This window comes from Bos indicus x Bos taurus, chromosome 23, assembly GCF_003369695.1.
Source record: "Bos indicus x Bos taurus breed Angus x Brahman F1 hybrid chromosome 23, Bos_hybrid_MaternalHap_v2.0, whole genome shotgun sequence".
Lineage (NCBI taxonomy): Eukaryota > Metazoa > Chordata > Mammalia > Artiodactyla > Bovidae > Bos > Bos indicus x Bos taurus.
Genome location: NC_040098.1, coordinates 50,418,195 through 50,432,453, shown reverse-complemented (window position 1 = coordinate 50,432,453; position 14,259 = coordinate 50,418,195). Strand labels below are relative to the sequence as shown.

General features: G+C 51.2%; 2 protein-coding genes across 4 annotated transcripts in view; one reads left to right on the top strand and one right to left on the bottom strand.

The window, feature by feature from the left end:
* LYRM4 (LYR motif containing 4) overlaps positions 1-13,272 on the bottom strand; it is a 91,818-nt gene extending 78,546 nt beyond the window's left edge. The window contains exon 1 of the mRNA XM_027525049.1: positions 12,871-13,272. Within this exon, the coding sequence (XP_027380850.1) occupies positions 12,871-12,956 (86 nt within the window). The 5' untranslated portion in view covers positions 12,957-13,272. The remainder of the gene's footprint in view (positions 1-12,870) is intronic.
* A 110-nt stretch (positions 13,273-13,382) lies between these two features.
* Positions 13,383-14,259, top strand: part of FARS2 (phenylalanyl-tRNA synthetase 2, mitochondrial) — a 307,704-nt gene continuing 306,827 nt past the window's right edge. For 2 of the 3 annotated variants that reach the window (XM_027525046.1, XM_027525047.1), the window contains exon 1: positions 13,701-13,814. The gene's annotated coding sequence lies outside the window, so the exon portion shown is untranslated. Of the gene's footprint in view, positions 13,460-13,700; positions 13,815-14,259 lie in introns of those variants that run through there. The other variant, XM_027525048.1, reaches the window with a different exon arrangement.

Sequence of the window (14,259 nt, the reverse complement as noted above, 5' to 3'; positions counted from 1 at the left end):
AAAAAGAAATACATGAGAGCACTAAATGAACAACTGTGCTACAGAGTGATACTTATCATTATAATGAATTGATCACATAAGTAACTTTGAATAAATAAGACCAAATGGAGGGGATATTAAATCTACTTAAAAAATTACCCCAGGAACAAAAGAATAAATATAAGGCTAACAGATACATTAATGACATCCAGTGAGGATAACAGCCAAGTAGTGAAGAAAACAAATAATGACTCGAAAAAAGATAGAGTCAACTAATTGAACACCAAGGACTGATTAACAGGCAAATTAGCAACATTAGTATGTAAAGGTACATAACTGGAAGAAAAGTGAGATGAACGTAGATTAACACCTACGACCAAAGAGACGCTTTAAAACTGAGCCTGAACCGTGCAGACGAGCTTCTGAGGCGACGGCCTTGCACCAAAGACGCTCCCGTCCGTCCCTGAGATGTGATGTCGCATTTCCAACAACTTCTTCCACTTACATTCTCCTCACCGAAGGTCAAGTCGTTCTCCCTAACCCAGCGTGTTCAACCAGCCACTGAGTCTGGCTAATCCTCAGTGTATCTCAAGACCGTCCTCCCCTCCTCTGCTCTCACCAAGGCTGCAGCCAGCCCTCACCATCATTCACCGCGTAACCCACCTCCAACTGGCCTCCACGTCTTTAGCCTCCTTCCGCTTCAGGTGGTCCAGCTGGAAGGTGTAGTCTATGGTCTGTTCAGACGCCTGTGTGGCTGTCCACTGCCGAGGATGGCATCCAGCATCTTGGCGGGGCCCCCGAGGCTCTGTGCCCCTCCCCCTCCCCTGCTCCCACCGCCCCCAGCGGGGACGCCACACTGCTGGTATGTCCACACACTCAGCACCAGCTACACTGGCCTGTGGGTCCATCCCCACTGCTTCAGCCTCCCTCCTCCAGCGAAGCCCTGCACAACCCTGACAGCCCAGGGCAGCCACCGTTCCTTTCCTAAGCTCTGGCCCTTCTGGGGCAGGCTGTGTTGCTCCCCTATCTGCCCCCACAATCCGCTGTCCATTCGCTATCTTGGCACCGCCTCTGCGTCTTCACAGAACCCTCAGTGAGAGAATTCCATGGACAGAGGAGCCTGGTGGGCTGCAGTCCACGGGGTCACACAGAGTCAGACACGACTGAGCGACTACACTTTCTTTTTCTTTCAGTGAGTGCATTACTCTGTGCACTGAACCACAAGCCCCTCCTGGGAAAAGCTCACGCTGTTTGTCTCTGCACTTCCGCAGGAGCCCAGGGGCTGGCACATGGTGGGTCCCCAGCCAACGTCTGCTGAAGACTCAAGCCGACCTCATCAGAGACCACACGCTACAGTGACAGAGGTCTCTGGATGGCGAGGAAGCACCTGGTGCGGAGTGCAGCTCAACAGTTTAACCGAGTTCATTAAATGACTGCTAGCTACTACAAACTGAAAAGATTTGGCAGCTGGTCTACCAGTTTAACAGGTCCAGTGTTCTTGTCTGGAGAATCCCAGGGACAGGGGAGCCTGGTGGGCTGCCGTCTATGGGGTCACACAGAGTCGGACATGACTGAAGCGACTTAGCAGCAGCAGCAGCAGTAATACTGGAGTGGCATGGCAACCCACTCCAGTATTCTTGTCTGGAGAGTGCCATGGACAGAGGAGCCTGGTGGGCTGCAGTCCCTGGGGTCGCACAGAGTCGGACATGACTGAATCGACTTAGCACGCACACGTGTAGTCACTGGTTAACTTGTATCTATCTGCAGAAGGGATTCTGGAGCCCAACATTCAGCCAGAAGGTTCTGCAGCCTGTGCCTCTGAAAAGATGTGCCAGGGAGCAAATGCACTGAAGGTCAGAGCTGGGAGCTAGTTGACCTCGAACCTGGACCAGGGTTTCTTGATTCAAAGCCCAGGAGCCTTCCTACATGAACACCACCTTGCTCGTGGCCCTCATTCAGAACACTGAAAACAACACGTAGAGCAAAACTCAGTTCAGGAGTAACCATATTTGGGAAAGAAGCAAGGGGGAAACGCTAGCGTCAAGTCACATGACCTTCATTTATCCCTTATTTGTCCGGAAAGATCATTTCCGTGAGCTGTCTGCTTTTAATTCCAAACTCCCCGAGTTTAAAAACAACAAAAAATTATCCTTTCAAATAGAACTGTGATAATCGGTTGCTATGAAGTCAAACAGATAATCGAAATGTCACAGTGATGATATTATTATGTCTCAACTTTGGCAATTTTAAATCTGCTTCTTAAAATAAGGGTGGCAGAGATCAGCTGCAGGAACCCTATTCAGGGTACTCCTATTATTAACCCAGACAAAAGCCAGGAGGACACTCATTAATTTAGCTGACTCCTGCTGAATCTAGAGATTCACAGGTTGGTTCATGCAATTTATCTAAGTTTACCACTTCATTTGGTTTCTAAAGGTTAGAATTTTCCTAAATTGGCTAGGTACCAGTTAGCTGAGAAAATAAACGCTAAGGCAGATACAAACATCTGCCAGCTGATGAAGAGGGGTTCAGGCAGTCAGGAAGGGGGCCACAGAAGTACTAGGACAAGAAGTATCTTGCATCCACAGTAAGTGGACACACAGCTACTGATGTGAGGCTGCGAAACGCAATTTCCTATAATGTCCATTACAGCAATTTCCTAACAGAACGTCTTGTAAGTACAATTTGTGTTAAAAAAAAAATGCATTACCCTACTGCAAAACATTAATTTTAAGAGACTTTAAGGAAGTCCTATTGACTTATAAAACGAAGATCATTCAGAAAACGAAGATCATGGCATCTGGTCCCATCACTTCATGGGAAATAGATGGGGAAACAGTGGAAACAGTGGCAAACTTTATTTTTCTGGGCTCCAAAATCACCGCAGATGGTGATCGCAGCCATGAAATTAAAAGACGCTTACTTCTTGGGAGGAAAGTTATGACCAACCTAGATAGCATATTCAAAAGCAGAGACATTACTTTGCCAACAAAGGTCCGTCTAGTCAAGGCTATGGTTTTTCCTGTGGTCATGTATGGATGTGACAGTTGGACTATGAAGAAGGCTGAGTGTCGAAGAATTGATGCTTTTGAACTGTGGCGTTGGAGAAGACTCTTAAGAGTCCCTTGGACTGCAAGGAGATCCAACCAGTCCATTCTGAAGATCAGCCCTGGGATTTCTTTGGAAGGAATGATGCTAAAGCTGAAACTCCAGTACTTTGGCCACCTCATGTGAAGAGTTGACTCATTGGAAAAGACTCTGATGCTGGGAGGGATCGGGGGCAAGAGGAGAAGGGGACGACAGAGGATGAGATGGCTGGATGGCGTAACTGACTCGATGGACGTGAGTCTGGGTGAACTCCGGGAGTTGGTGATGGACAGGGAGGCCTGGCGTGCTGCAATTCATGGGGTCGCAGAGTTGGACATGACTGAGTGACTGATCTGATTGACTTATAATTGCATTTTGTGGTCTAGCTTTATATCTCACTTTGTTATATTCTCTATCTTTATTTTCCCCTGGCCCTGATTCTCTCTATTGTTATTTTAAAATAATAACAATTATTTCATGCTACTACATTTTATGTATTCTTAACAGTTTTAAAAATGGTTTTAGGGGCCACTGTGCTTATTTGCTTGGTCATGTCTAACTCTTTGCGATACCATGGACTGTAGCCCGCCAGGCTCCTCTGTTCATGGAGATTCTGCAGGTAAGAATACTGGAGTGGACTGCCATGCCCTCCCCGAGGGGATCTTCCCAAACCAGGGATCTAACCTAGGTCTCCCTCATTGCAGGCAGATTCTTTACCAGCTGAGCCACCAGGGAAGCCCCTTTGGTTAAGTATAAATAGAGGAGGTACAACTTGGAAATTTATAAATCAGCAACAACATTGATCTAATGATTCTTTTTAACACTTCCCTCCAAATTTAGGCTGCTGAATATCTTAAATGTATTCTTCCCTAAGTTAACTAGACAATTTTTTCTTACTTTTCAAAACCATCATCACTTAATGTGGCAGAGCTTAGCCATAAGAGAAAAAGAATTGGACGGGGAGGATTCCAAGTGTAATTAACGATAGTGAACAATCCATCTTTCAGAAGTCCACAAAATCGCTTTTCTTGGGTATAAGTAAACTGGCTGGAGTTCTATGGGGCCTGTGGGAGGGAGGGATCAGCCGACAGTTCCATCAAAGGGCCCATCGGTATTAACTCAGAACACAGTGAAGGCTTAATTTGGGAAGAAATTAGAAAATTTAATAGTAGTCTTTTTTTCTCTTGTATTTCTCCTCACCTTCTCTGTGTTCTTGCATAGCCTGTAATAAACACAGTTAAAGCTGTTTTCATAGAGACATATGGCTTGTTCCACATTTTATTGTAGGCAAAACTAATTTTTTATATGATTATTTTTTATATATCAAAAATCGTATACAGTAGAACAGAGTTCCACCATATCTCCGAATGCTCACAATATAAACAGGCATTTCATGACTTAAAAAGAGGGAAAACTTTGTACCTGGGGGGAAACTCCTAATTATCTTGTCCTTGAGAATGCCAGGAAGCAAAATACTACATTTCACTGCTTCCCAGCCTGAGAGCCGTCCCAAGTGACATCTGGTCTGTGCGGCTCTAAACTGAGTTAAGGGATAAAAGGTGAAAAAGAACAAGAGGCCGGATTTTCTCACGTATCAGCAACTCCTGGTTAAAGGCATGTTTAAGTCTGAGGACAGAACAAAGATTTTCCTGGTGGGGAGGCTGGAGTTACAGTTACTGAAATGAAGAATGTATTGAAAGGTTTTAAGTTTCTAAAGGAGAAGAGACGTATACAGTTAAAACTGGACTGGCAGTCAGGCCAAGAGGCTGAAACGACGTCCACGGTGTCGTCTGCGCAGGATCTGTGCGGCGCTCTAATACCACAAATCCGCAGCGCCAGGGCGTACTTCGACTTGCACGTTTCCTCCGAGAGTTTCCTGAGCTGCCCCCCGTGTCCCCGTCACACGCCCATCACCAGATATCCTGTAACAGCAGGGCCACCCGGAGTTGGTCTTCCGTCTCCCCCAGGCCCCGGGGCACTCATGTCCATGCTCTGGGTTCTCAGGGAGTACCCGCTCTGTTCTGGGGTGAAGGGACACGGCCCTGCGTTCTCTAGCCTGGCTGGCCCATTGCAGAAGGTGCTCGGAAAGGTGCTTGGGGTTGCCACCCCATGCTGGCCTGGTGCTGTTCACCCCAGCCTTCTCCATCAGCCAGTGATCAGGGACACATGCAGCAGAAGAGGCCGCCAGCGCAAAAACGAGCCGCAACAATGAACGCAGAAACACGGGAGCGGAACCCTCTGCCGGGGTCCTGACTTCTCGACAAGGTCACGGTTCCAGGTGCTCAGCTCCCACTTCAAAAAGAAACCAGACTCCTAAATGGGGTCATTATCTAGTCCCTTCACCAGACTGCAAAGACTTCCACAATGCTGCAATCGGTTGTGCAGTAGTAATTCAGAGTGACATGTACCACCAGTTAGTAATTTAGCTGTCAGGAAACCAGAGAGCCTGTTTAGCTGCTGCAGTTGTAAGAAGAAACTGTGAAAATAAGCGTCTGCGGGCTCAGGTTTCTAAGACTTCTGGAGGCTGCGTCAGAGGACACCCAGATTGTAGGGAGTTGGAACGGAACAGTGCGGAGGTGTGGAAAGCAGAGACCTGGAACTTCCCAGTCCGCATTCTGTGCTGAGCAGCCGTGACCTCACCCGCTGCCCACCCTTCCAGGCCTCTCCTTTCCCTCAGACCCCTTCTACTGCCCGCCGGCTAGTTCTCTCAGCTCTTGAGCATGAGCCCATCTGGGACGGAGCCCCGGCCGGGGCGTCCAGCACCACCTGCGGCTGGCTCCCAGTGCCCTGGGCACGTCGCCTCCCGCGCCTTGCCGTGCGCACCTGGAGAGCTGGCCGCTCCCATCCACACGCCCATCCACACAGAGGCCGGCCGCGGGTGAGCCAGCAGTCACTCCGGTGCTTTTCTCTGTTACCTTCTGCTGCAGAGGCTAGATGAGCTGCAACCTAGTTCCCCAGCCCCTGCTCAGCTAGTGTGGGAATGTAACTGAGTCCTGGTCAATAAGACCGAACCAGAAGTCTGCTGGAAAGCTTCCGGGAAAGTTGACCCTTTCCTCATGGAAGGGAAAGCCCATCCATGCCCCGCTGGCACTGCTCCTCTGTCTCACCTTGAATAAGGATAGATTCGGACCTTTAAGAGCTGTTTGCAACCATTAGGCATAAGCATGAGAGGAAACCTGAGACTCGAAATACCTTGACATCACGGAGCTGCTGAACCAGCTTGAGCAGTCTCATGCTCTGAACTTTTTCCGTGTGAGAAGGGTGACCCAACTGACTTACGCACCTTGTGCAGATTTCCTGCTCAGTCCAGTCGCGTCTGACTCTCTGCGACCCCATGGACTGCAGCACGCCGGGCCTCCCTGTCCATCAACACCAGGAGCTTACTCAAACTCATGTCCATCGAGTCAGTGATGTGATCCAGCCATCTCATCCTCTGTCGTCCCCTTCTCCTGCCCTCAATCATTCCCAGCAACAAGGTCTTTTCCAGTGAGTCAGTTCTTTGCATCAGGTGGCCAAAGTACTGGAGCTTCAGCTTCAGCATCAGTCCTTCCAATGAATATTCAGGACTGATCTCCTTTAGAATGGACTGGTTGGATCTCCTTGCAGTCCAAGGGACTCTCAAGACTCTTCTTCAACACCACAGCTCAAAAGCATCAATTCTTTAGGACTCAGCTTTCTTTATACTCCAACTCTCACATCCATACGTGACCACTGGAAAAACCATAGCCTTGACTAGAAGGACCTTTGTTGGCAAAGTAATGTCTCTGCTTTTTAATATGCTTTCTAGGATGGTCATAGCTTTCTTCCAAGGAGCAAGCATCTTTTAATTTCATGGCTGCAGTCACCATCTGCAGTGATTTTGGAGCCCAAGGAAATAAAAGTCTGTCACTGTTTCCCTTGTTTCCCCATCTATTTGCCATGACATGATGGGACCAGATGCCATGATCTTCGTTTTCTAAATGTTGGGCTTTAAGCCAATTTTTTCACTCTCCTCTTTCACTTTCATCAAGAGGCTCTTTAGTTTTTCTTCACTTTCTGCTGTAAGGGTGGTGTCATCTGCATATCTGAGGTTATTGATATTTCTCCTGACAATCTTGATTCCAGCTTGTGCTTCATCCAGCCTGGCATTTCTCATGATGGACTCTGCATATAAGTTAAATAAGCAGAATGACAATATACAGCCTGGACGTACTCCTTTTCCTATTTGGAACCAGGCTGTTCTCTGTCCGGTACTAACTGTTGCTTCTTGACTTGCATACAGATTTCTCAGGAAAAGCACTCCTGATGAGATCTGCTTTCAAGGTGGCTCACACTTCTGACACCACTCACCACTCTACCCTTAATGTAAGGCTCATTCTGATTTGCAGCTCCCAACACAACACTTAGCGTGCAACAAGTATAATAGAGACTCAACCACTTAGTGAGAAGCAAGGAGTTCTGACACTCAGCTGGGTAAGCATTTGAGCATTACTCTTGCCTTCTCTCACATTTACAGCAATATACATTTTTAATCAGTAGGGCTAAATGGCTGATGAAAATTACCTCTGAATACAATTCCCCCCTGCTTTTCAACAAGTATTTTTATAAGCACTGAGTAGGGAGGTATTGTGCTAAGCACTAGGAGTGCAGAGCTAAGATGGAATTTCTAGATTCAAGGGATAAATGGCAGAGACAAGTAGCATGGTGCACGTCATTAATGAGAACACACCACCTGAGCACCTTCCCCGTTATCCAGAAACAGGCTGCCGCACGGCACCAATCGCCTCAACTTCCCGTCCTCTTATATTCCAACAGAAATCCACTCCTCTGATGGCAAAGGGAGTGTTCTTCCTCCTCAGTGACCAGGCCGCCACGTCCGCCGGCAGAGGCGGCGTTTGTCACTTGTGTGTGGCCTTTCTCTAGCAGTTCCCACACTCGCATATGTCAGCCAGGCTTCCTGGGGGAGGGGGTGGTGGTCTACACTCATGGAGATGGTTCACTTCTCAGCACCCCTCCCTGGGCTGTGTCCTAACCGCTTCATATGCTGCCCTGGGAAAGGTCCCCGGAGGTCCCTACGTTGGGGACACTTCTCTCTTCATCTACTGGACCTTGCTACAGCAAGTGGCCTGCTGCCCCCAGTCCCTGACTCCGGCGACACTGCTGTCTGCCTGCTTCCTGCTTCTCAGACACTTAAGTGGTCATCCAAGAGCAGCCCAGGGACTGCTGGGGCCTTGGAGACCTTTCAGGAGATCCATCAGGAAAAGGAACTTTTATCGTTTCAAACAGGCATTTGCCTTTTCCAGCCTGACTCTCTGTTGAGTGGACAGAGGAATTTCCCAGAGGCTCGGCTGTGTGTGACACAGTGACAGCTCTAGGTGGGAACTAATACAGAGCGCAGACGTCCTCCACTAAGCCAAACGCTAAAGAGACTTGCAAAACGTGTCCAATAGCAAAACTCTCGTCACTGGTTTTTTTTTTGGTGGGGGGAGAAAAATAGCAATTCTTCATAAAGGTGTTATTTATGTTAGTGTGCAAGGGGTTTCCCAGGTGGCGCTAGTGGTAAAGAACCCGCCTGCCAATGCAGGAGACATAAGAGACGCGGGTTCGAAACCTGGGTAGGGAAGATCCCCCGGAGGAGGGCATGGCAACCCACTCCAGTATTGCCTGGATTATCCCATGGACAGAGGAGCCTGGCGGGCCACAGTCCACTGGGTCACACAGTAGGACACAACTGAAGCTACTTAGCACGCTGAAGTTTTTCTGTTTACTTAGAAATAGAGAGGGAATGGCAAACCACTCTAGTATTCTTGCCTCAGGAACCCCATGAACAGTACCCAAAAGTAAATGCTTTAAAATTTTTCAGTTTTACTTTCTAATATAAATATTGATAACTATGCCCCACATAAGCAAGGTTTTCAAGGCCCTCAGAAACATTTAAGGATGTAAAAGATTCCCGAGACCAATAAGTTGAGAACCATGTTCTTAGACTGATTTTTCTGCATCCTTGCAGGGGAGCCAACACCTCAAATTTTTATGTTCTCTGGAACCACATCCTAAGCCCACTAATTTTCTCACCATAAACTAAGATTCCACAATCTTGGTACGACTGACATTCAGGGCCACAGAACTCTTTCTGTGGGGCACTGTCCCGAGCTTGGCGGGACCTCTGGTGGTTAACTACTAGAGGCCAGTGGCGTCCTTCCGCTCACGTTGTGACAACCAAAAACGTGGCTGAATAAAACTGGCCCGGGCTGAGAACCACTGCTCTGAATACTCTTCCTGGAAATGCTGCTGCTGCTGTGGCTGCTAAGTCGCTTCAGTCATGTCGGACTCTGTGCGACCCCATAGACGGCAGCCCACCAGGCTCCCCCGTCCCTGGGATTCTCCAGGCAAGAACACTGGAATGGGTTGCCATTTCCTTCTCCAATGCATGAACGTGAAAAGTGAAAGTGAAAGTGAAGTTGCTCAGTCGTCTCCGACTCTTAGCGATCCCATGGACTGCAGCGCACCAGGCTCCTCCATCAATGGGATTGTCCAGGCAAGAGTACTGGAGTGGGTTGCCATTTCCTTCTCCAATGCATGAACGTGAAAAGTGAAAGTGAAATCGCTCAGTCATGTCTGACTCTTAGTGACCCCATAGACTGCAGCCTACCAGGCTCCTCCAAACATGGGATTTTCCAGGCGAGAGTACTGGAGTGGGTTGCCATTGCCTTCTCCACCTGGAAATGTTACCAAATATCAAATATCCCACTTATGATAAGAAATAACTGGACTTATTCGGTGCCTACTCTGCGCCAGGCACAATTCTGAGCGCTTGATAAGTATTCATTCACTTAAACCTCAACTCCTGTGACACAGATAAGTCATTCCTCCACCTTCTAGATTAAGAAACTGAGTGCAGAGAGGTGCAGTGACTTGCCCAGCGTCACACAGCAAACGTGATGATGGCAACGCCAGGCCTGGTTGCTCCTCTGAGCTTTAGACTCTGGAGAATAACTGCCTCTGCTGGGGACCCCCCCCAGGTGACATTTACTAGAGTCCTCAAAACGAACTCAAAAGTCTCTGGTAGCTCAGCTGGTAAAGAATCTGCCTGCAACGCAGGAGACCCTGGTTCAACTCCTGGGTGGGAAAGATTTGCTGGAGAAGGGAAAGGCTACCCACTCCAGTATTCTTGGGTTTCCCTGGTGGCTCAGATGGTAAAGAATCTGTCTGCAATGCGGCAGACCTGGGTTCGATCCCTGGGTTAGGAAGATCCCCTGGAGAAGTGAACGACTACCTGCTCCAGTACTCTGGTCTGGAGAATTCCATGGTCTGTATAGTCCATGGGGTTGCAAAGAGTTGGACACGACTGAGCAACTTTCACATCCACAAGACTAGCTATTTCTGTATTTCTTAAATTAGTTAATGGTACAGCTTTTACACTGACCCCTCTGTGCCTCACTTAGTAACCTGGGTGGTATTTCAGACTCTGCTTGGATTCTCTTCTCTATTCCTGAATCCAATCACTCATCGAGGTCTAACAGTTTTACCTTCTAATTATTAATCAAGTGTATCTTTCCCTGTATCTTCCGCTCCTCAGGCCCTCAGAAGGGCCCTGATCTCTCCTCAGCACCGATGTAACCAACCCTCCTTTGGGGTCCTTGGGTCTGGCCCTCATAGTCATCCTTCCCCTGGCGCCAGCACGGTCTAGCTAAACAGCACGTCTGGCCGGGACACTTTCTGGCGTGAAGCTCTCTACTGGCCGCCTGGTAGCTGAGAATGAAGCCCGGGTTCCTCAGCACGGCCCTTGCGTGGCCCTTTCCGACCCCAGCAGCTCACTTAACTCTCCAGCAGAATTCTGCTCGGCAGTGTCACCTGAGCGCACCAGGCTGCTTCGTGCCTGTGGTCCTGAGCTGTCTTCTGGGAAGCGCTGAGTCATCACCCTGTGCGGGCCGCCATGGCGACACCAGTTTGTGAGAGTGATTCTACACTGTGTCCTACAGAGACCCGTCAAAGAGCCGCTGATGGTGGGGGCCTTGCTGAGCCCCATGCTCTCATCTTGCTATCCCCAGGGGCTGCGGTACCAGGCAAAGCAGTCTGGGGAGTGCCTGGAAGCCCTGATGTCAAAGACAGTAGCAATAGGACATGTATGGACCTGTGGGGAATGCAGAGTGATGAGAACAAGGAAAACCGGCCCCCAGTTACACCGGCTGAAGCTCAAAGCAAGCAGGGGAACTCAAGACAGAAGTGATTAAAGGGATGCCAGAGAGAGAGAAGTACAGGGGAGGCGTGCTCCTTGCAATCCACAAGACACAGCCTTAAGATCTATACAAAACAAGGACATATTCTACAACCCATTTATTATCTTAGGACATAATGGTGGGAATCTCAGGGTGTAGGTACACGACTGCAGGCAACAGTGAAAACTGATTACCAGATTCCTCTGGACAATGTATTCACATGTGGATAATATAAGTTTAGCTCAAAAGGATTACTCCAAGTATCATGTGAACCGATATTCTGTAAGTACGGTTACCATGTAATTTCCACTTTCTGCCTACAGAGTACAGTGCCGAGTGAATTTCCTGCAGTTCTTGTTTATTAAGTAAATTACAAATTCTTCTTCCTGACTGTGGTGAAGAAGGTTCAACTTATTTACAAGCATATTTTGTTGGCTCCTTCAACAGACTTGGTTAAGTTCTTGGTACTAAGCATGGGTTAACTTTTTGTTTAAAATTCTAACAGTATATCTACTGTTTACGAACCTTAGCTGCCAAAGCCAAAGTCATTAAATGAAACAATGCACTCTCAGAAATGTTTTGTTTTTTTAATTAACTAGCTGACCAGTTGGACATGACCTCATTCGTATGACCTAGACATTCTCAAAAGTATAGGATGAGTACCTTTTCTATACAGGTGTCTAAAAATTAGGAAATCACTGCTTGGGAGGTTTAGTGTCTGTCTGGTAAGCAAGCTGCACTGGGTCTACCCTAGCGTCCGCCAGCTCATCCACCCAGCCTGGGGCAGCTACCCAACCAGGCCTGCTCCAGGGATCCCAGATTCTGCTGCAAGGAAACCCAGTCTTCCAGGTGCTCAGTCATGGAAGGTGAGACCAGGTGTGAAGAGAAGAGCAGGTCTTACCAAATTCTTGCTTTGGGAATAAGGCTGAAACTCAAGAGGACCAGGTAGTTAGTAGAAAATACCAAATCCACAAAGATGCAGAGAGAAAATCCATAAAGTACATACATCCGTGGTGAGTCAGAGGTTATAAGGAAGCAGAAAAAGACAGCAGATGCTCTGAAGCAGACACAAACGTCGAAAGAGAAAATGGAACTCAAGAGCAGACATGAGAATGGGGCAGGCGTGCAAAAGCTGTGCGCTCCAATGCGGATGGAAGAGCTTAGCCTCTCCTTCCCCTGCTGCTGAGGTCATGAAAGCTGGATCCCCGTCTGGGTCAACATTTCAGCTCCTGGAAGCCGGGCCCATCTTTCTCGGTTTACCGTTACCTGCGTGTCCTGCTCACAAACCCCGCCCCATGGCCGAGGACAACAGCAGAATGCACCCTGGCGAGCAAAGGGGCTAATGAAGACACCTCGGAGGTGCAGGGAACGGCGGCTAGAGAGGGCCCTCGGTTGTGGGCCGTGGCTACTGCGGGGCGGCTTCTACCGGCCAGGTTTGCGATACCACGAGGAGTTCTCACAGGTGCCCCAAGCTGGCAGGAACCCCTGCACCTCGGCGCCCGCCCTGGAAGCAGAGAGCGCCCCTACCGGAGGTGCCCGAGCAGAGGCTCCGACTCCGGGGAAAGGGACGAGCCTCTCCCGCCCCCGAGGGCGTCCCCCCGCTCACCGGTAGTTGTAGGCGCCGAAGCGCTTGCTCTCCCGCAGCATCGCGCGGTACAGGTCCAGCACCTGCGCGCGGCTGGACGCCGCCATCTTCAGCGCAACACGCAGGGGGTCCTCTCCGCCGAGGCCCCGAGTTTAAACTCGACCCGCGAAACCGCCGCCGCCGCCGCCGCCGCCGCGGGAAGCGCGGGCGGGACGCGGGCGCGGGGCTGCGCGCAGGGCGCGGCCCACACCCCGCCTCAGCGGGGCTCGGGCTCAGAGGCGCCCCGGCTGAGGGGAGGCTCTGGCCGCGCGCCCCGGACGAGGGGGTCTCCGCCTCAGGGGGGCTCCGGCCGCGCGCCCCGGATGAAGGGTCTCGCCTCCAGGGGGCTCCGGCCGCGCGCCGCGGCGCAGGCGGGCTTCGGACAGCTAAGGGGGCGGCGCCTGCGGGAGGCGTTCCCGGCGGCCGCCCCGGGGTCCCGCGAGGCAGCCGCCCTCGGAGGACGCGGAGCGGCCGAGGCCGGACGGCGGGCCGCGGACTGCTCTTCCTCACGGCGGAGGCGGGGGTCAGCGGGCGGCCGGGCGGGGGAGGCCGAGGCGCTCCGCGTCGCCAGGTAACCGAGCGCCCGCTCTATCCCCGCCCTTCCGCTCGGGCTGCCCTCGGCGCCGCCTGAGCCGCCGTGCGCGCTGCGCGGGCGCCGACTCCGCCGACGCCTGGGTCGGGGTCGGGGGGCGGGACCCGGCCGCGCGGGGACGGGCCGCCGCGGGCGTGCGGGGCCGCGGGGCCACACCCCGGGGCTCCTCGGCGCTCCGGCTCCGCTGAGGGCGCCCGCCCGGGGGCCTCCGGCGCGAGGCCCGCTTCCCGGGCAAGATGGCGGCGCCCAGGCGTCTGTGAGCGCCGCGCTGAGGAGCCCCGCGAGGCCCCGAGCCCTCCACCCCGGGCGGTCTCGCGTTTCCCGGGAGCGGCGGGTGAGTGCGCGCGGGGCGCGGCGGGCGGTCAGCTTTGCGTGCGCCCGCGGACCTACGTGGTCTGATGGACAGGGGGCACCGGGCGGCCTGGACTGGAGCCGGGGGGCTTACGGGGTTAAGGACTCTGTTGGGACCGTGTCCGCTCCCCAGGCAAGAAGCGGAGCAAGTCTCCTCCTTAAGCTCTTCCCAGCTAAGTCCTCTGCTTTCTCTGAAGACGCCAACTTTCCTGATTCCCCTTATTATCCGGGTGGATGCGGTTTGCTCTGTTCGTGGAACGTAGAGCCCGGCGCGGGGAGGCCTCCGCTGGTTCTACTCAAAGTGTTTGCAAAGTTCTCGTCTCGGTTTTGGAATCTGTGTCTGTAGCCAACGTTGGTGACAGCCAGAGTTCTCTCCTTCAACAAGGTGCGAAGGGTAACTTACACGAGAGAGACAAGTCTCCGTTCAC